General features: G+C 33.2%; 1 protein-coding gene across 1 annotated transcript; it reads right to left on the bottom strand.

Annotated features, from left to right (window-relative positions):
- Positions 1-5,790: 5,790 nt before the first annotated feature.
- On the bottom strand, positions 5,791-23,562 carry Cnot7 (CCR4-NOT transcription complex subunit 7). The gene is made up of 7 exons (XM_005330795.2): positions 23,355-23,562; positions 21,868-22,079; positions 19,819-20,012; positions 13,299-13,460; positions 10,273-10,417; positions 9,016-9,126; positions 5,791-7,426 (listed from the first exon to the last, which is right to left on the bottom strand). The coding sequence occupies exons 2-7, from the start codon at positions 21,982-21,984 to the stop codon at positions 7,298-7,300; spliced, it is 858 nt and encodes a 285-aa protein (XP_005330852.1). The 5' UTR covers positions 21,985-22,079; positions 23,355-23,562; the 3' UTR covers positions 5,791-7,297.
- Position 23,563: the final 1 nt, after the last annotated feature.

The raw sequence follows: 23,563 nt of genomic DNA, 5'->3' as shown, positions 1-23,563 counted from the left end.
AACTAATGTTTGGTTTATGTAAATATTTGCTATTATGTAGCGGAAGGAGATTTTTTTTTCCAAAGGTAAATGAAAGATCAGTTGGATCTGAATACAGTGATGAGGCATTGAAGGAAGTACTTATTCAGGGACTCACTCCTGATATACCCTAATAAAGTGGCTGTTCTTCTTTAACTGTCCATGTGAAATTGCTTCTACACCAACAGTACAAATCCTTTAAGGATATACTTTTCCTAATAGCCTATCTGAGCTGTACTGGCAAAATCGATGTCTATATCATAATCATAACATGAGTCTTTGAGAGAGAGAGGTGATGAAAGATAATGTATTACTTCTTGGTAGTTAACTAGACAGTTAAAATTGGACTATATAGATCAAATATACTGAAATCCATAGATATCTTTTGGAAGTATGGCATATGTTTGATGGAAACTATCTTCACTAAGGATGCCAAATGCAAAGGATTATAAGACATTTAAAAGCAATTAGATTAATGAAGTGATTCGTGCATTAAGAAAACATTGAAAATATCATTGCTCCATGATATTACAAATAGTAAATTTTCTTCATTTTGAAATATACGTAAACTTGTCAGTCTCATTCTGAAGTCATGTTGTATAATTTGGCATACACTTACCAGTCAGATATTTACTTGTGAAAGTGGTGATTTTGACACCTCTGAGTATTTTTTAAAAAAGCTATGAACGTATATGTATATGTTAAAGCAACTTGCACTGTAAACCATGATCAGGTTTTCTCCTAGTACAGCTATCCCACCCACCACGACTTTCTGACCTGCCATTATTTTGTCTTACGTGACACATTTCAGCAGTAGATTTTTACAATTGTCTCTAGGTAAGATCCTGCTGTAGAAATTTGCTCTTCCTAAATGGAAAACTGCCTGGCTTAATCCTGAATATTTTAGCAGCCTAGACTCCTTTTCTATAAACAGTCAATTCAGCACTTATTTCCTCTTCTGTATGGAAGAGAACTTAGTTATGCATCTTAAGTATTTGTTATTCTTTTACAAAAATACCACTAGAATATTTTAACCTTGTTGATAAAAATTCAGATTCTGTTTTTATTGAAATCTTAGCAATTTGATCATGTAACATGTAATGTCATTTAAAGTATTAAATACATGAACAACATTTAGAGAAATCCTGAAATTGAGCACTCTGTTCCCCACTAGGTTCCCTTTACAAGTTATTACCTAAGGGTCTTATTATGTTTCAGAACTCCAGAAATTGTATTATATTGAGCAAAGTATACACTTTCCATTTCTCTTTCCCATGATGCATTTGTTATTGTTTTGGAGTAGCATTATAGCTTGTGAACAATGAACATCACCAAAGTGATGGATTCATGTATTCAAAATAACTTCTGTGGATCCGACTATGAACATGAAGTAGTTCCTAGCACAATGTTTAGTGTTGCAGAGGCTTTGGACTATGATACTCAAGTTTTTCCTTTCTCAGTGTCCCCTTGAAATGTGATTTCAGAATGCTCTACCATAGATAGATGACTACTAGCTCAATCTCTTACACCCTCTAATTAGTCTTATACCAGCAAAAAGTTCAGATATGAGGCATATTTATTTAAATCATTTCCTGTCCTTTCTCATGCAGGAAAGTGAAAGCAAAACAAAAACTGGCAATCGTTGTTCACAAATCCCTGTTCTTAAACATAGCCAGCATTCATTATTTCTGTATTGTAAGATGGACAAAAGATATTAAGATTTAGTTTATTTTTAATAATAATACTAGTTAAACCAAAAGGAAATTTTTAATAATTGACTTAAAGCCCTGGTTTATACTACATTAAGGAGTTCCCATTGCTCAGAAATGTCAGTACTGTTTATATTGTGAAAACTATTATATTGCATTATAAACATTTAACAGTATTATAAGGAACTTCATCCTGACCTGAATACTATTAATAATTTGACAGATAAAGGTGACTATTCAAATTGAGAGAAAAAAAAATCCTTTAGAGTAGGATTATATCGATGCTGAACTAATGAACAGATGCCAATCCTATAAAATTTCATTTCTTTGGTTGCATTTATTCAGCTATTAAAGCAAGGATATTATGAGAATTTATATTGCACCTTTTTTTCCCCTATCAGTGTGTATATATTTTTATGGCTCCCTAAAGGGTACTATTAAAATATATTTATTGGTCTAATCAAACATTTATTGTATGGAAGTTGAATTTTTTTAAAAAATAATTATACACTAACTTGGAGTGACATGTAAGCATGTGTTCAAGATCTTTGAGACATACAAGAAGTAGAGTATATGGATGAACCCCCAAATGGTTATGCAGATTCAACATAAGGCTTGTGTGTATGTGTGTCTGTGTGTAGCTCAAGAATGATTTTTGTCCACCCTCTTTGTACATGGGCTTTGCAATGACATAAGACAACTGTTAACAAAGAACAATGTGAATTCTTATTGAGAAAAAAGTGTTTGGCACAACTGAAACCGGTCCACATCGAAACTGCGTAATGGCATGACTAATAAGATATAACATACTGTCTTTGAGTTCTTCAAACTGGAACTCCCTAACAATCAGGAAGCCAAATGATGGTATACAATCTGAAGCTAAAGGAACCCCAATTTCTTGGTGTGGCACTGAGTTGCTTACCCAAATGAGCCATGACATTTTAGGAAAAAGAGGAGCCACAACAGGTGAGAGTGGGGAATTTCCCCTCTTGTGACAATAAAACCAAAAATAATATATAAAATTCTTCAGGCTAAGAAGGTTATCTTCACTAAGTAATTTTGGATATTGGTAACATGGTTACTTCAGCTATTTGCTGTTGCTATTTAGCAAAGAAATGCATTTGTACAAGAGAAAAATTGCTTGTTTGCTTTTATATTGTACCTTAAATATAAGCAATTCACTAATGCTATAGAAAACTATTTAATACAAGACAATGAAATTGTCTTAGAATGTACAAGAAGTCCTCTGAGATTATCATAATTTAAGCTAATTATTTAAAAAAATTAAAGCCTGAAATGATGGTTCTGAAGGACTTGAATGATAGCCCTCCAGTTCTGTAGTCTTAACAGAAAAACATGATTATGTATAAAACAGTACTCACATAAATGATAGCCACATAGCCAATGGAATATGTGGACTTTAATATAGAGCATCTACATTCAAGAGGAATGATTTAATCAATTATTTTTCTTTTTTAAGAAAACACATTCATACTAATGAAAGTGTTCAAGTTCAAGTGTAAATAATTTAATTCCACCTCAGGTTGTTTACCCAGAGGAGCCATTATATTTGTCATCACAGCTCCAACAGCAAACAAGACACCTATGGATCCTTGAGTTTTCTCTAATAGAGGTGGACAGATACAATTTGAAGCTGGCAAGGTAAAAGATAAAATGAAGGAAATTATTTAGGTACTGATAAAAGGAGAAAGAAAAAATTTCCATAGCATTTTAATTATAAAAATAATTGAACAATTTGAGAAAATTAAAATTAGTGGGTCAATTTGGGCTCAATTTAGTATCCCCTATAATCAAAGTCAATTGAAGATGTCCACCTATTAATGCTGATTTTTAATGAGATTTTTACTTATTTCATCTTTGAAGTCTCTTCACAAAGGGATCAAGGTACTGCCCAAATACTGATGTCCACCAGAGCATATATTCACCACTTGTAAGGCATTTATAGGATTCCATTAGTCTTTCTTGGTCTTTGCCTTTTAGACAATTTCACTCCAGATTATTCATTTCCAACAGATTAAGAGGAAGCTCTTCAATTGCAGTTAAGTGATTTTGAAATGTTTTCTTTGCATTGCCATCAAGATCCAAAAACACTGAAAGAACTGCAAGAAGATATATCTGATGACAATTTAAGAAATGGAGACAACAAAAGTGATATTCAAAGCTAGTCAGTACTGATGGTTAAGTTCACAAAATATGCATGAAGTTCACTGCTGACACTACCAGTTCAATAATACCAATGTAATAAAATGAATAGCTGTATGCTTTAAACACTCTATATTTTTTATCAACTTAATAAACTTGTCAATGAAATCATTTTCTGCTTCATGCATACTTTTCCCATTAGTTTTATCACATTCCATATCAAGTGGTACTGACAGCAATTTCTCTACTTCCTTGAAAATATTCTCAACCCATAATTGTTCTAAACAGACTACCAATAGAAACCATTTCTTCAGACACTGAATTCAATACTGATTTCTCAAATATTTAAGACTGGACAATACTGGAAACTTCTGACTCAATAGGAGCCAAAGAAAAATGTTCAAAATCATTTGATGTTGCTTCCAACGTCCTCACTGTTCATGCAACTATTCTCATCAAAAGTAAGTTTTACTTTTTCTGGACCTTTATTTGGGCTCCTACATTGAAACATGATGTAATTCATCACCAGTTTTGCTTGGCTAACAAACTAGCCACTTAAAAAGATAACTCTGGTTGTAGCCTCATTTTCAATTTTCCTCAAGAATTATGCTGATTTTCCATTTAAAATTTTTAATTCTTCCCATGAGTTAGGAACATTGTGATGTTTACTCTGATAATGTCAAACATATTGTATTCTTTTAGCATACATTCTCATTGCATCATAAACAATGCATTTCCTGTAATTTGACAAAATAATCCGTACTCTAGTTTGCTTAAAAGCAAACATTTAAAGTATACTTTTTTTGTTTTAAGGTTAAGAGTGTGTACTGTGGAACAGAAAAAAATTAAAATGTTGGTGGCAGGATATACATGGTACAACAAATGCTGTTGAGTTATACCTGCATGACTGATTCTATAGCTTGCTAAGTAGCAATGTGAGACAATGAACCCACCCGTAGGTAGTTTCTGTAGCAGCTACTCAAGTCTCACATTGTATGGGGGAAAGGAATCAGACAACGTGCAAATTATTAATCTGACTACATTCTAGTGAAATTTTATGAACACTGACATTTGATTTCATGTAATTTCTAGATGTCAGGAAATGTTACCCCACACAACCATTTAAAAGTGAGAACTATTTGTGGGTTACAAAAACATACAGCAGCCTTATAGGGCCTTTAGTTCAGCTTGTTGACCCTTGTTCTATAGATTTTTTTAAAATTTTTTTTTAGTTGTCAGCAGACCTTTATTTAATTTACTTATTTATATGTGGTGCTGAGAATTGAACCCAGTTCCTCACACATGCTAGGCAAGCACTCTACTGAGCCATGACCCCAGGCCCTGTTCTATAGATTTAACAGAGCCCATATTAATAATTCAGGAACACTAAAAACATTATAAGCCAAAATTCTTTGTATCCAAAACCTACATTAAATAAAGGTCATAATGTTCCTCTACAGAAATTATAAATGTTACTACTTTTAGGAACAGAAATCAAAAATGATACAAGTTATGAAATTTTAGCAATGATGTGGCTACTAAAAAGGCAATCTAGAATTCCTGTTTTTTAAAGGAGTAGACAAAGTGAAAAACAAACTTGCTTCAGCACGGTGGCTTTAAGAAGCCACAGCAAGTTATACCAAATGTATTTAGTCTTTCAGAATAAATGTGTTTCTAGAAAGGAGAAACAGATCAGTTCTTAATTATCTAGTTAAGGTCCTCAAAAAGAGCAAGAATAGGTGAAATGCAGAAGGCTCAGAATGATTTTTGAATTTAAAAAGTTATAACCACTTACCATTCGTGAAATAACTCAGTCCTGTTCAGTTGCCCAAATAAACAAGTAGGTATTTCACACACACCCCCAATAAATATTTAAAAGCAAAATCACCAGTCATCTACATTTAGGAAAACATTTCTGAAGCCTTTATTTACAAAAGCTTTAAAAACAAATAATACCCTCTGTTTTGCAAATAATGTTTTGTTTAAAAAGGACCACCCAGTTACAGCATTGTATTATGAATAAAGAATGTACAAGGGAAACAAACTAATGTTTCTAACACTTGGAGATTTGCTAATATTACTGATTGAAGTGTAGGTAACACATAATAACTTGTAGTCCCATCATTTTAGGGTAGAGTTAAAGATTACCAAAAAGTCTTCCTACACATGCTCTGGTCTGGTCACATATTCTGCATGGCTAAATATTTCACAGTCTCTTTTGTCAAATATATATAAAATAGATTGCAAAGATATACACAAAAAAATAAACAAGCATTACACTCCTCAGGTAATTTTATTAGCTATATATATGTGTTTGTGTGTGTATATATATATTGTGTTTTGTTGTTTCCGCACCAAATCTCTCCAGTATTTCTTTGTAGCAACTATGAAAGCACAATTTTTCTCTTTTAATTTGATACAAAATATACCTAAAGACTTGTTCTTTGGACTTTAATGAAATTGATCTGTATAATCAACAAATCAAGAGCATCATAAGTATGGCTATAAAATAAAAAGGGTTAACAGTGATGGAATAAAAAGCAGATCAAGGGAAGTGTGCTATCATAAAATAAGTGTAGCCTCAATCTCTTGAATTCCAGTTTCCTGGCAGATACTAAATATCCAATCACAAGGGTTTTTTTTTTTTTTTTTTTTCCTGAAGGGTGTAAAGCTGGTTTGAAAATTCTTCAGTCACAGAGCAGCCTACATATGCCAATGAGAAACTGACAGACACTAGATGTGCTTGGAAGATTAAACACTACATACAGAAACAGTAGTTATTAAGCTCCTCAGTAGTTCGTTGTTGTTAGTCTTGCTGAATCAACAATTTGCACAACACCTGTGCAATTATATTCTGTAGGTCAAAACAAAATACTGTAGAAAGTTGGCAGATGGTCATTTTTCTAGCTAAGAGCAAGAAAAACCACAATTTCTGATAAAACAGAGGATTGGAATCACTCTCTAAAGTGCACAATTGATGGTCCACAATCTCAAATAGCTAAAACTCCTGCAGAACGGAAGGGAGAGACATGAAACAGGGAAATAAATTACAGTCAGTGCTAGTTAATTTAGGAAAGGGCGCGCGGGGGGGGGGGGGGGAGCAGAGGAGGGGACAAGCTCAAGTAGGTAAAGTTTATCAAATTATTCAATATGATGTAGCTTTCCCCACTCTATCACACACGCTTGCTAACAAATATTTTAAATTAAGGCCAAATTTAACCTGAATATACTTCTATTTATTAAGATCTGAGATAGGAACGGTCATACTTAGTACTGAAAGGCAAAAAACAAATGGGCTACAAAAGGGGGGAAAACGTATTGTCTATTGTTCAAAGGATTCAACCAGAGATAAAACCTATATACAAGCATGTGTGTAGGTCAAATAAAATAAAAAGGACTATTTCATGTCATGACTGCTTGTTGGCTTCCTCTTCATATGCATTCCCTGTGCCATTCTGTACATAGGATGAACCAGAACCAAGGCCATACAAATGACCACAATATTTGGCATCATCAATATGATCTTCAAAGAACATCTAAAAAGGAATTTTGAAGAAAAAAAAAAGATAATTTTAACCAAAAAGTACCACTTGCAATTTATATTTCAGTAATGTAAGTACTGACTGTTCATTAACTATATAACAACAGCTCTTTTCTATGGTGTTCCTTTGAAGCCACACACTGATGTTTAATAAAGACTGATGTCCCCAGGAAGTACAGTGTTCAAAAGGAAACCAAAAAAAGAGATTATACAAAAAAAAAAAAAGGTATAAATGCATGTCTTTCTCATTAACATTTACATCTCTTTTATAAGAATTTTTGAGCATGGAAAAATGACAGACATTTTTATTCCATTAATGTAATAATACTCAACAGTTAAGTATGAATGAAAATAGCTAATGATGGTGGAGAAAAAAAAATCAAGGTTGTGGTGGAGAAAAATAATGAAATTCTTAAATGGCCTTGAATCTGAGATAACTAAAAATAAACCCTAAACAAGTTATAGAAAGTAAAATATGAACATTCACACTAGGTTACAGTGCTTGAAAAGCCAAGAAAAATAAAGATAACAAATTCGTGTCAGAATCCACCATTAATTAAACTTCTAAGGTATTTTTAAAATGCAAATCTGGAAAATAGTTTTAATTCTATAATGAAGTACTGGAACAAGTAAAAAAAAAAAAACAAAATATTTACTTGTCCTGACAATTTAAATCACTTCTAAATTACTACTACTTAACAAAACAGATTTAATGCATTCTATTATTATTAATACATTTCTCAGTCTCAGTCAACTCCTTAATATCTAGGAGAATATACTTGAAAGAATTCCATAGCAAATATTTTGCAAAAAGCAAAACTGTTTTATAGGTAACAAATCCATCCCCTTTTGTTTTTGGACAACCCAATCATGTTTACCTACAACAAAGTATAACTGTACCTATCAAATTCATAACCTAAGAGTAGACTTGAGTTCATTAAACTTCATTCTTCTATATCTAATGATTTTATATTTAAGATTCTGATCACATATGCAGAGTCTTCCCAATGTTTTCTGATTCGGCTACTACTTTCCTTTAGATTTACATAACCCCTTCAGAATCTAAAACTACTTTGTAAGATTCAATCCAGTAAAAAGCATGAGTCCTACTTTATAAAATCTTCAAAACAAGAATGGTACAAGCAAATGAAATTTTTACCATTAGATTCAGGTCTAAGAGAAGCCATACTAGGGGAATAAATTCCCTACCTTGTTTTAAGTAGCACTGATGAAGTCTAAGAAAGATCTGTGGAGTTCTTCTAGTAGTATGTTTGATCCTAGAGAAAAGTTACTAGCCTCTATTTTCTCACTTGAGAAATTATAAGCTGGATTTACATGATTTCTAAGGTAACTTACATTTTTAAGCTTTTATCCTAAAAAGAATTTATTCTTCCATTTCCTTCAGAACTATATTTCAAGCTGATTTATTTTTTAATACTTAATCAATTAAGTGTGGTGAATATTACTTATGTGGTACTTCTAACTACACTTAGTAGGCTTTTAGTGCCTAAAACTTTTGCCATCAAATCTTTAATGTTCTCAACCTATTAAGCAAGTGAGAAAAAGGCACTGATGTCTTCATACTTCTCTCATTTTGAAAAAGGCCATTCCTGTAAGCAATGAATCAGATCCTGCCTGATGTTGTGGTCCTATTCGTTCCAGCTCTAACTGTTCAGCAACTTCTTGTAATCCACCCTAGAAGAAATAAAAATTGCTTGTCATAGAGAGAAACAGAAACACTTCTATGCCTGAATTCACAAGTCACAAACATGGACAAAGACCAAAATATGAATAAACTTTAAAATGTATATTTAAATCTTAAGAACACCGAGTGAGAACGTCCCCAACAGAATATAATACTAATTTATTTGCTGAACTGGGAGAAGCTGATAAATCTGAAAATGGGACTCTAATTAGGAAATTTTCTAAAGATATGAGGAAGCAGATCACAGAAGGGTAATAGTTATACATTCTTATTTTACTAATCCATCAATCATCATAAAACTCAATAGTTAGTGTACCATCATAGGTGAATTTGTTCTCAAACCAAAGGAGCACCTTTCCTTAACAAACTCTTCTTTTGAAATAATTAAAAGTTCAAAGTAAAAAAATAAATAAAAATAAAAATAAAGGGCTGAGGATATAACTCAGTTGGTAGAGTGCTTGCCTTGTCAAGGCCCTGGGTTCAATCCCCAGCACCAAAAAAACAAAACAAAAAAATAAAAATAAAAAATTACACAAACTAAGCAGTTGTCAGAATGCAAGCTATAATCAAGATAGCATCTACACATTTACAACAGCATTTACTCCTAGCAAAATTCATATAGTTTTAGCTATATAATTTAATTCTAGGAACATTACTCTTTGGCTTTAGCCAGGGAGGGGAACCCCACAAAACTCTAAATCAAGGTAAGCTGAGGGGAAAAACCATTGTTTTTTTAACCACACAGCTGAATCTATCTGTCCATTGCTAGCCAACTCAAAATTTTATCTTGTAGCTTACAAGTGTGTTGGGAGCTAAAATTCACACTACTTCTGTGCATATGAAAACCCGACCAGTCTTCACATTTCTGTTTGATTTATGATTTTCAATCTGCAATCAATAACAAAACTCCCAACACTTAGCTTGACTATTGTGCCAAGATATACTGATGCTTAGAAAGGGGAGTGCCTATAAATTATTAATTATGCAAGAATCAAAAGACCAGATACTATATTTAACACAAACTTTAAATAACATGGATTAAAACATCACCCCAGCCTAGGATTTTATTTCAGTTACTTGATCTGAATAGTGTGCTGTTTTGCAGATAATGCCACCGGGCAATGGTAAAGCCTTACTTTAAGATTTTTGCAGCTTTTCATGAGGTACTTCACATCATAAATGACAGGAAAAAACAATCGAAGGATCTCAAAGAAGTCAAGTTCCTCTTCGGGCAAATTAGAATTGGTCAGAATTTTGATTAAATAGCCAAAGTCATAACCACTACAAAAGGGTCAAAAGAATGAAGAACAGAGATGTATAAATACCACAAAGATGAAAAAAGATGTTTTATTGATACAAAATTTAAACAAATTACACTATAGGCAAAAAAGCAATCAACTATAAAAAAAAACACAAAAAATATACATTATTTACAAATGTAATGGGAAAACCCTGCCAACTTACAATCAGTGCTAAAAACTTGTCCTTTGATTTCTCAGAGACCTTGAAATACAAACCGAGAGTACCAGCCCAAGTCAGCAGTCACTAATATTTCACTGATACTTAAAAGAAAACTAAAGATGGGCTGGGAATGTGGCTCAAAGTGGTAGCACGCTTGCCTGGCATGCGCAGGGCGTCGCTGGGTCCGATCCTCAGCACCCCATAAAAATAAAATAAAGATGTTGTGTCCACGGAAAACTAAAAAATAAATATTTAAAAAAATTCACTTTCTCTCTAAAAAAAAAAAAAAGAATACTAAAGATTATCAAACTGCTCATAAATGTCTCAAAAGAAAATTATCTCAAAGAATAACGAATAATGTAAACAGGGAAACAAAGATGAATGAAAACTTGGTCCAAAATGTCAAAAACTACCAAGAATATTAAGAAGGCAAAAATAATAAAATCTTCCCAGTTTTTCATAATATGGTAGCATACTTCAAAAGTCCACAGTTAAGTTTCCAACAAAATATTTTCACTTCTCCTAAATGACTTCATTTGGAAGCATACTCTCTTCCCTCACAATTTTGGTCCTATCTCAATATATTTTTCTGAGAGAAACTAATGAAACGGCCGCATATGAAAGAAATAAACACAGTACGTTGAGTAGTACTATCCTAAATAATAAAACAAAAATTCACACTCTCAGGATCTCTTATCCCTCTCATTTCCCTCTCTACAGTTTTCTATCTATCCTCTACTCCCACATCAATTACATACTCCTTTCCAATAAAAAGGTCGCTGAAAGCCAGTTCCCAGAAATTTCTTACAGAACATGTTTTCTTGTACTATGCTTTCAAATACATGAATCATTCTAACACATGTAAAAAATACTGTTTTCTCCTTGCACACAGTTGGAACTCAACAAATATTTGATGAAAGATGCAATTAATCTATCTTTTGGAAGGGAAACAAAACTTTTATTTACCACTCAGAATTTTAATAATAATTTTAAAAGAGGGAGGGAAGTGTTACTGCTGAACACCATTAATGACTATCAAGTATAAGCATGAGGTATTAGAAACTTAAAATTTATGATAGTTGGCAAGGAAGTAACCTTGCTGGCTATCTAAAAATGTAAGACAATTTGGCTTTTGCTTACTACTAGCAAAAGTAAGACTGTATTAGAATTTATAAATTTCTTAAATTTGTTTTTACCAGAAATATATTTGAATATGAAGGAAATATTTAATATTAATGGAATAAAAATCTTATCATACCTTGGTAAATATTTAAATATACAATAATCTAATCTAGATTCTGAACTCCAAGAAGACATGAACCCTGTCTGGTCTTATATTTTCTGAATAAGAGTATATCACCTGTTGTAAAAAAAAAAAAAAGGAAATATGCTTTCTACTTATTTTGTATTCTCATATAGGAACATACAAATAACTTAAAAAAGCCTTCTTACATTAACAGAGAATTAAGTCTTGTTTCCTTATGTACAAGTTCAAATGGAGGCAGAGAGAAAATTTGATAGGTGAGAATTAGTATGTTCAGTACCTCCAACTAAAAAATATCACATCGGAGCCTTCAGGAGGAAGTCTTTCATTACATAAGTCAGTGTGAAAATTCTATAGCATGCAGGACTCATTCAAAATAGATGTGTGAGGAAAACAAGTATAAAAGCATAACAGCCATGTAATACAATGCTTTTTAAAAACATACCCAAAAGCCAAATAAAATAATTTCTAAGATTTTAGTCCCTGGACTGCCAATTCAGTTAAAAAACATTTTTTCATATCTTAAGGTCTATTTTCACAAAAATGGAACGAATTTCCTTTATAGAAATTCTTTTAAATCATCTAGTTTTATTTTATAATAAAGAAGTAAAACACAGCATCTACAGAGAATTTACTATGCAAAACATTTTACTAGATGCTTTAAATATGTTATTTGGGGCTGGGGCTGTAACTCAGTGGTAGAACGCTTGCCTAGCACATCTGAGACACTGGGTTCGATCCTCAGCACCACATAAAAAAAATAAAATAAAGGTAATAAATAAATAAATGTTATTATTGGCCATTAAAACAGATCTGCAAGTATTTCTTCCCTATCGTCCTATTTTTTAAAAAGTAAAATTCACCCATAGCATTCTCTTTGCTGTTTTATTTTTTTGATACATACACACATACACATACTTCAAAAAAATTGTTATTAACGAATGGTTTCATTTCTATAAGCACAAAAAACTAAGGCTTAGGGTTTGGGTGTAGCTCAATGTTAGAGGGGGTGTAATTCAATGTCAGAGCACTTACCTAGTATGTGCCAGGTCCTGGGTTTGATCCCCAGTCGAGCAAAATAAAAAATATAATTAAAAAAAAAAAAACCCACTAAGGCTTACAAATGTTAAAAAACCCTTGTGACAATGATACTCAATGGCACTGCTAGATTCCAGTCAAAATCTATTTTTCTAGCTGTGCTCTTTCCACTTAAGCAATACTACCCCCTACAGGCTATAAAATGGATCTCACTCATAATAATGGTAACTTTAAGGTACAGCAATATTAATTAGCCTCATAAGAGATACGTAGGAACCAGTTATATGGAAATCAATTCTTTCTAGAACTAAGCATGATAGTGTTTGTATAATGACCCAAGCAAGCACAAGGCAGGTATAAAGTGGAACCACAAATCCATTTTCAATGCAATCTTTTTACCTGTGAAATGATAACCATTTAACTCCTTCACAAAGGACTACTCCTGAAGTCATAAGAAGTTCTGCAAAGTACTGGGTCTCAATTCCTTCCTCCTCGTGTTTTTTAAACTGGATACCAGATGTTGTTAGTAGCTCTATAGAATCCTGGGCATACATGTCCTCCCTGGCAGAAGAAAGAGAAAGACAACATTCAAAATGCCATTATTTCAAACAGTTTATCTTCGGCTTCCATTTACAACTATAGTGCCAAAAACAAGACAGAGGACTAATTGTTCCAATGCTTTACATCAATGCAAGAAAAATACAGTCTAAATATAAGGATCATTACTTCAGAAAAGTGTTCAAAGGATAATCACAAAAGTCCAACGATGAGACTTTAACATTCACTATCAACTCAATTCCATTAGCCTTCTATATATTACATAAGTTTGATATGGTTAAAAATAATTTTTTATTCACAGAGGCTACTATTACAAAGTCCTAGACATGTTCTTTCCAGGACATGGTAACATCCATTTTAGTTTAACATCCATTTTAATGCTGCCAGCCACAGCTGTGACGCTATGCCCCTCTCTCATGCTTGCAACAGAATCAGGAATGAAATATCAAGCAGGAGACACATCTCATGCAGCTAAGTTAAACAAATCTAAAAAGGAGATGCATCCTTTCACAAACGATGATAAGCCTTTTAAATGGTTCCAAAAAGTAGTGAACTATTTAAAATTAAGGAATGCTATAACAGCAATAATTTTCTTCTTCCAACAATCCTAATTCTGGAAGACTACCTCCAAAATCAAGTCAGAAAATCTAAACTAGTCTTTCAAGATTTCACTTACGCTAGAGACAAAGCCATCTCTAAGATTCCAAGTATAAATACGTAAGTAACCAAAATGTTAAAACCTTATTAAAATGCAAAGGTATACTTTTGAGAATAAGAAGCGATCTACTTTTTTAAATTTAAGAATACTAACAAAGAAACTTTCTATTAAAAACTTTAATGAAATTACTTAAACCAAAAGACATATTTCACTTGGGCCACAAAGTATTTTCATGATTTATTCTCTGGAAATTTTTGCTTCTAAATGTCTAAAACTAACAAAGCCCAAAACTAAAACATTTAAAAATAGAAAGGAACCACAATAATCATTTTAAGTTAAAATTTCCCTTATAAAATTTTTTTTTAAAGATTAAAAAGAGACATCTGAATAAATGCAGTACCACCTCTCCTGGGTTAAACAACAGATACTGGTTTTGCTATACTCAAAATATGTACCATATATATTTTGATGAGAAGATTCCTCATTAGGTCCCACAGCTCACACTGAAATATGCTTTAGCAACTATAACCAAAGAAATAGATTCTTCTCCAGGCTCGCATTACTCTGGGTTATGAGCTCAATTCACTTTTAATTTAATTTTTTTCTCTCTGTCCCAATCACAAGTTTCAAGAAGGGAATTTCTGGTTTTCAATATTATATCACCAGACTGGATAATACATGAAGTAGGACAGTGTATACTGCACTATTTAAACCAGTATTTCTCAAACTTGCCAAAGAACAACAATCATCCAGAGAACTTACCAAAATATGGATTTCCAGGTCTCACTGATGTCCCAGACCTAATGAATCACAATTCCCAGGTAAGAGACCTAGATGAGTACCTTGGGTACTTCATAATCAAATAAGTTTGGTAAACAAAGAATTGTGTATAATTATTTTTCTACATAGTTCATACAGCTTAATTCAGATAAGTCCATGTAGTCTCATCTAAGTTTCATGGACTGAACATTTTATAATTTGGTACCAATTTCATGCTTTATAATACCCAACTCATGATAAAGAAAAAGTGGGAAACCCTAGGCAGATAAGTTAAATCTTGGGGCAGGATGAAGAAAATAGTTCTGAGTCAATTCTTCAAATCAGTAGGCTGTCACTTTTCAATGGCATTCAGTTCAAGTTTTTAAACCTTCCTATACTGTCTCTCCCACCTCAAAAATCCAAGCAATGGAGAGGAAAAAATGTTAATATACATTACCCTCAAAAAAGTAAAGTAGCATTTAGTCAAGATATGAGAACTGCTGCAGGTGCTGGTATTGGCTGACTATAAGGTCAATTTGTTTACAATAATTATAAAATACAACATGATCTCTCCTAACTAAAGTTAAACTAACTACTTAAGTGTAAGATAGCAAAACATCTGTTACATTAACTGAACATGAATGATAACCATGTATAAGTCTGTTAAGAAGGGTTTCCCAAAAAGCAGAGATGCATGGTTATCTGCAGGTAATATCCTAAATACAGGAAATACTTCAAATAATTAAACTAAAGTCAGTAAATTTCTTGAAATTATCACTTTCTACAAATAAAAACGGCCTACTCCAAAATTTCATATTTTTAAATACATGGGCACCCTCCAACTTCAAACCACTCGTGATTCAACAGGCACCAAAGGGTTTACAAAATACTTTTCAAAAAGTTACTCTCATATGCTTTCCAACTAAAATTAGTTTTTAAAAGTATAAACTCCAATGTACTTAAATTTCTGCTAAAAAAATTATGAAGTTAAAAACACAAACTGGAATACAGATAGTCACAAATACAAAGGTGGTTAATAATAATATTTCATAAACTCAAACTGATATCACAAAGATGCCAAAAATCTTCAAAGGCTATGGAACATTAGAAAACAAATGACTTGTAAGTTACCAAAAACAAACAAACAAATAACACTAGTTATCAGAACCAAATGAAATTTATAAGTCAAAATATGCTAATATTGCTATCTGAATGGGTGAGACAGGACAGAATTTTCTATCTTTGGATATAGGTATCTATTCCAAATAAAATAACCAAAATGGTGGACAAAGATGTATGGATGCTCCTTGATTATTTTGGGTTATATCCCAACAAAATCATTGTACACTGAAAATATGATAAGCTGAAAATCTACCTAAAACAACTAACTTACTGAACATCACAATTAGTAGCACAATATACTATAGAATATTGATTGTTTACACTTGTTATCATGTTAACTGACTGGGAGCTGCCTCTTGCTATTGCTACCCAGCATTGCCAGAAGGTTTTGCACTGCATATTGCTAGCCAGGAAAAAAGATCAAAAATTCAAAACTCAAAGTCTGGTGTCTACTGAATGTATACTGCTTTTGCACCAACGTAAAATTAAAAAGTTGTAAGTTGAACGACTTTAAAGCAGAGGCCATCTGTATATTGAGAGGCTCAAGAGCAAAGCAACAATAAAAATTTCAACATACAACCTAAATGTCCAACCATAGCAAATGGTTAGTTATATTATGGTATAACCATAAAGAGGTCAATGTAAATGATTACAAAAAGTTGTTAGTTACTTATTCATTATATATAAATGATAAATTCTTAATGTAAAAAAAGGTATTTTAATCACAGAATGACTAAAGAGGAAATGCTAGAAAACTGTGATAGTAGTCATCTCTAACTTTTCTGTATTTTCTACCAGAAGCATGCTATTTTTTAAATAGAAAAAACAAGGCAAATATTGTCAGTAAATATGTATTGTATGTTAAAAATTCAGGTTTTATTTCCTTTGTTTCATGTCCAAAATCCAAAGACTTTGATGTTAATTTCAGTCTGTGAGGATGTTGATGAATCCAAACTCGTCAACTGAACATTGTTTAACTGCACAATAATCCTTAATACCAAATTGACAAGAGGTAAAAGCAGAATATTAGGATAATTAACATCTTTTAGCTTATGTAGCACACAGGTGACCATAACCTCAGTTTACTTCAGAACACTGAATCCAACTCTAATTTAGAGTATAGCACTTAATTTGCTCTTCAAACATGTATGTCCTATTTATTATTATTAAATCAACAAGCACCCTGGAAAGAAACCAAACTTTTCCTAGCTTTAAAAAAAATATAAAATTGTTTGCTTCTGAGCCCACAATAATGTACTGTAGTTATCATGATATAATTATCAAGAAAAGTGAGGGCTGGGATGTAGCTCAGTGGCAAAGCGTCTGCCTTGCATTCGCAAAGCCCTGGGTTCGACCCCCAGTTCCAAAAAAGACAAAAAAAAAAAAAAAAAAAAAGTGAAAAAAGAAAGTTAATTCTATTTACAAAACTCATATGCTCATAAATCTGTTTGATTTTACCACGGTGCTTTAACCAGGATGCTATGATTTAAACATCATAAATCACACCTTCAAGATTCAGAAAATATTAAATGTCACATATAACTAAGACTGGAAATTAATGTCACTTAGATCTCAGATCTTTTAGTTGCATGCTTTTTTAAAATAACTATTCACAGCCTAATGAAACACCATTATAACTATACATAGCTTTCCATATCTCACAAGTCTTTATATCAACAGTAGATAAATATTGATCTGCAGTTATTTTCTTGATGCTCAAGGTAAAATTTGGAAAAATATTGGTATAATTTTTTTTATGTTGGTACTGGGGATTTAACACAGGGGCACTTTACCATTGAGCCACATCCCCAGTCCTTTTTATGTTTTATTAGGAGACAGGGTTTTGCTAAGTTGCTGAGGCTGGCTTTGAACTCCTGATTCTCCTGAACTTGTGAGTTGCTGGGATTACAGGAATGCACTATCATACCTGGCAACACTGGCACTATTTAAATACTGAATTCTTAGGGGCAACTGACTTGGAAATTCTATGTTCATAAAAATAGAAGAGCAATAGAAAACACTAAGTTATAATTACCATGACCAATTTTCTTCAACACTATACCCCTAGAGACTAGCACTGTAGTTGACACATTCATTATAGACACTTGGATTTAAAAAGTCCATTTTCATCTTGTTAAACATGTCCAAGATGCTGTTCACAGTGCTCTCTTCACATATTACACAGTACTGGCTTTATCATTCAAATGACCTTTTCTACTTGAATGTTTTTCACTATATCCTGCTCCTTAACTAAGTCTTAGGACACTAACATTTCTGTAATCGGTAGCAAAATTTGGTGTTAAAACTATAGTGTCAGGGAAACAAAAAAAAGTTGCACAGAGACTGTATTAAGAAAGCCATTGTTACTAAAGCAAAGATGTTTCTAGAAGAGGAAACAATTTTACCAAAACTGAGACACTAAGGGGTCACTCTTTTACTCATGAACTCAAATCATAACAGTACTTTATTTAAAATGTTCTTGTGACAATGCTCTAATGATCATTTGGGGGAAAAAAGTAACACAGAACGATTAAAATGATAAGGGACTAATTAAACAATTATCTTTTAAGAAAAGGATAGAAGGTAATTTTCACTGTGTGTGATCTGTAGTATTTATAAAAGGTTATCAGTTATAGAAAGATTGAATACTTTTTAACCTTTTAAAGGTTCTGGAGAGTATATTGTAATTATACTATATAATATTTACAATAATATTAGTACTTACAAAGTAAAATGAAGAGTCACAATAAACACAATGCACTGAGAAGCCACACTATTATATTACTGTCACTACTACCTCTAAAATCATTAGCCTGCTTTTCATTAGCTTATGTTAAACAAAACATTATGCAATCAAGAATAGGAATAATTTTTATATTGCACTCCCATTAACTACCCAGTAACTTGTTTTTTCCGATCAGATATTAGATCATATCATATAAATACAGGTTATTAAACAAAAGGACACTGTAATACTATAATACATTTAGAATGCATTAATACATTTTATTTCCTCAACAGTTTATAAACAACCTGTCATTGCCCCCAAAACATTATAAACTACTCTCAGCTATCAAGCCTACTTCTATCAATAATATAGAAATATTGTAAATAAAGAAACTGAGTGTAGACCCAAGGATTGAGTTAGAATTTAGATTCTGACATACTAACATCACCAAGTTTAAGGATACTGCTCTACTTTATGAAAATTAAGAGATTCTATGAGATGACAAGGGAAAATAATCATTCCATAACACTGATTTGAAAAGAAAATGCACCCAACTTTCCAAGAAATATCTTACTGCATGTGACATGTCTACTTATAAACTAGAGTACTATGACTGCAATAAAAATCTCTTCATAAGAATGCATATTATAGAAATCTGTATTTCACATGGCACACACAAAGTTTGAAAGTACAATCAATGTCCTAAGATTATTTTTTCTATCAAAAAGTATCTTCAATACCCAATGATTTGGAGCTGGGAAAACAGCTATATCACTTGTTAGCATGCACGAGACCCTGAGCCTGAAATTAACAACCACCACCACCACAGCAACAACAAAAAACCCAGTTTCCCAGATTAAAAAAAAAAAAAAACAAAAACCTAGTAGTCATATTTTTTAAATATATCTTTAAAATTGAAATATCTGAATTCTAACATCTTTAATATCTGAACAAAACCTACATTTTTGAAATGCAATGTATTTCCAGGATAACTGTACCAAAATTAATTCACTCAGAACTTTACTATATCTGAGGAAATCAATTTCTAAAATTAAACAAAAAAGGCTTGAGTTATATATGTAGTTCCCACTTACGTCAAATTAAATTTAAAATTAAACTGCCAAGTTGAAGTTCCTGGAGGGTATTCTCCTTGTTCATTCATAAATGTCAGTCCTAGCTGAATTATCTTTAACAAGTCTACATTACATCGCAATAGCTGGTACTGATAGTCAGCATTACTCCTGAATTCTCCAATGGGTCTCGCAACCACACCTGGAAACTCGGTGTCCTGTAAAACAGTTTTAGGGTTCATTATTTACTAAATGTTAACAACCAAAATCCATAAATTCCTAGAATAATTTTTGATGCAAGTCAAAGAATACTATTACTGATGATACTCTACATGTTTATATTAAATACTTTTAACTAGGAAGAGCACTAATTTTTAGAACCATGAAATGAAACTACACTTAACGATTTTTTTTACTTAAAATATGATACTTATTACTCTATGCCAAAGAGAAGAAAAAACATTAATTCATATTTCCTAAAGAGTATATTAAGCAATGCTCACAGTATTAAAATATTAAAATAAAAGCAAGCTGCATGAAGAATTGGTTAAGGAGTAGAAAATTCACCATTTTCCAATTGTTTCTATGAGACAAGGTTTATGTCAACACCAAAATCACTAGAAGCACCATTAGCCTCCTAATTTCTTTGGCTAAACGAACATTCTATCAATCACAGAAAGCATCTGTCAAGAACTGTATGCCACCCACTCCTTTTTGTAGGATATTACATTTATTTACTTATTTGGCTACCAGGATTGAACCTGGGGTGCTTTAACCACTAAACCACATCCTCATCCCTTTTTATTTTTAATTTTGAGACAAGGTCTTGCTAAGTTGCTTATTGCTTCACTAAGTTACTAAGGCTGGCTTTGAACCTGATTCTTCTGCTTCCCAAGCCCCTGTGATTATAGGTGTGTGCCACCACACTTGGTGGATGTCATTATTTCTGTAATGTTGTTACCCCTTATCATTTAAAAAATCACTATGAATTTCCGCTGGATAAGAAATATCCCCCCAACAAAAGAAAAATAATTTCAACTCTAATTATGGGCAAATAAACGTTTATTAAATAGAATGTTGCCTATGTACACATATTTGTATTTTCACCAATCATCTTGTCCCTACCCAAACAAGATGATTTATTTTTCTTTATATTTAAAATACTGAGAAAATAACATATCCATTAGTATCCAAATTCAAACTAAGACTAACAAACAACAAAAACTAAATACCAACCCAATATGAAAAAATAAATTAAAACTTCTTTAAATTCAGTTCAATTCAACAACCAATTATTGGATACTATGCTAGGTGTTGAAAGCATAAGGAAGACACTACTCCCTTGCTTTATGGAACTAACAATCTAGGGGGTCTAGAAAACAGTAGAGTAGCTACAATAGATACATAAAAATACAATAGCAAAGCAGAAAACAATTAACTATATAAACAATCTAGGCAGACTGAATAGCATGTGTGAGAGCAGAGCTGCTTAATAATATAGTGTGTTCATGGAGTTCCAGTGATTATAATTTAAAAATTGCAGACAAACAATGTTTCATTCAATGGGAGACTCCATTTGTTTGAAAGAAATATCCTGGAACCCCCTGGCTTCCAAGAGTTCATCTGATACTATAAGTTAGGCCTTATCATGATTGTTCCTCCTCTGCAGCTTTACCTTTATTTTAGTCTTCCCTCATTCTGGTCAGACTTATGACAATACCCAAATAGGGAAATAATGCATCTTCTCGACAGCAACCAATCCAGAAAAAAGACCTACTTCCTTACACCTTAACTAAATATCCCTGACACAAGACCAAATTTAATAGCGACCTTCTAACATTCGTACTCAAATACCCCATGATTCCCAATGTGTTTCCCTTACTGCAACGAGTAATAAACCCAACTTGTCAAATTACAGTTATGCTTCTGATGGTTTTGTGATGGAGAGGGCACCAGTAATTTTTTTTTTTTCATGGTTAATCTTTAAAAATCAACCAAAAGGGTTGAATTCAAACTTAAAATCCCTCCTATCCCTTTATTACAATCATTTTAAAGATCTGTTCAAGGGCATACCATAGCAACGTAATTATATTTTCGGATAACTTGACGAATTTTCTTCATTTCTTCATCCAGGTTACAAGCCCAAACTTCACAAATTCTTTGGCTATGATCTACAGTTGCTGCTGGCATAGTGAGGGCAGAAGGGAGTCTAGATGCCAAGCATCAAAATGTTATATTTGATTGAAGATCTGTTTCATAAAATACTTTGTCCTTTATTTATGTACCTGTCAAAATAAAAAAACAAAATAAAAACTAGCTATATCATAAATCTGAATTCCAGATGTATCATAAATCTAAATCACAGAATTGAGCTGGTAGAAACCTAAGTAGTTATTTACCCAGGGTCCTTAAATCATACATATAAATTATATTTTTAAACTTTCTGTTAAAAAGAGAGTTCAATTCATCCTCTGCATAAAACTTTATGAAGCCATCCATTTCCAAATAAAATTGAGATCAGATGCTACCATGATAAAGGTACCATTTACTTTTGTTTGTCATTAATTAACAAAACATTTTAAATCTAATTACAAAATCTGCTTCATTGGCATTTATTCAATCCAGATTGAAGGGGACAAAACTAATTTTTAAAAAATACGTTGTGAGAAAAAAGTAACAGCCACAGAAATCTTTTGAATATCTGAAACTGTAGGATGGTGAAAAAAAGGGCAACAGAATGTCTGCATTTTAAATTTACTTCTAATTTCCTAAAATTCCAAGAACTTTCCGTTGCTAAAGATAGCTCTCATGTTGCTGGTTTCTGATATACAATGGTAATTTGGACCAACATATTCTTAGAGAAATCCCAAATGCTCCTTCATTTTTCACAGAAATTCGGGGGGGGGGGGACTGAGGTCAAAGAGGGGAATCTTGTGTCGTCCTACTCCGAAATAATAAATGTAACGTCTGCTCTAAGAACAGAAATCACAAATGATCCAAGACAGCCCTTCTTTAAAACTCCCATCCAGATACACAAACACTTTGGTATGATACTGTAGTTAAACACTGCTCTCTTCCACTTCTCTCTCTATGCTGCTCCAAATGCCAGGAAGAGTCACCAAAGGCCTTCTCACTACTGTGTAGGTACCATCTCCACAGGCTTCCAGAGAAACAGGACAGCACAGAGGCATTCATGTCACAGATAACTCTTTTCCCTGGCACAGAGCCAACGCGAAGATTCTGATATTTACTGGAGCCAGATTGACTCCCAAGTAATGCTGCGTGAAGAAACACCAGGAGCTGAGGATCTAGGCCACCGCCCTCAACTCTAAATTTCCGTCCCCCATCGAAGCCCCAGGTACAAAGCCGTTACGTCATCACTCCGCGCCACTCTCTAGAAAATACCCCCAGCCCCAGTTACCCTCCCCCATCACCCGCCACCAAGCTCTTTCCTCCAGCAGGCGCCATCGCGCACCCTCTCAGGTTCATGGTTCCCGCCCCCTTTCTACTTCCCCAGCCCGCCCTTCCCCCCGCAGGTCTGCAGCAGTCGCTAAATCTACTTGTGTCTCTGAGCTGGCGCTCCTCCTCCTCCTCCTCGCCATAGAGGCAGCACCGGCGGCGGCGGCGGTGGCGGTATCGGCGGCGGCGGCGGCGGGTGCCCCATAGACACCTCTCGCCCAGCAACTGGGAAAGGGGAGCCGGAGCTGCGCCGCACCGTGCTGCGCCGTAGCTTCTCTCACGTCCTGGCGGGGGCGCTGGATGATGACGC

The sequence above is a fragment of the Ictidomys tridecemlineatus genome, chromosome 14 (genome assembly GCF_052094955.1).
Source record: "Ictidomys tridecemlineatus isolate mIctTri1 chromosome 14, mIctTri1.hap1, whole genome shotgun sequence".
NCBI lineage: Eukaryota > Metazoa > Chordata > Mammalia > Rodentia > Sciuridae > Ictidomys > Ictidomys tridecemlineatus.
Note: the sequence above shows the minus strand (reverse complement) of the source record. Positions and strands in the feature narration are given on the sequence as shown.

Excerpts from the sequence above, each read along its gene's own strand:
- Cnot7 (XM_005330795.2), bottom strand. The coding sequence starts at position 21,984 with ATGCCAGCAGCAACTGTAGATCATAGCCAAAGAATTTGTGAAGTTTGG. Across the intron at positions 20,013-21,867 it reads AATATAATTACGTTGCTATG|GACACCGAGTTTCCAGGTGT; the intron begins GTATGCCCTTGA and ends ACTGTTTTACAG. Across the intron at positions 9,127-10,272 it reads AAAGCTGCAAAAATCTTAAA|GGTGGATTACAAGAAGTTGC; the intron begins GTAAGGCTTTAC and ends TATTTCTTCTAG.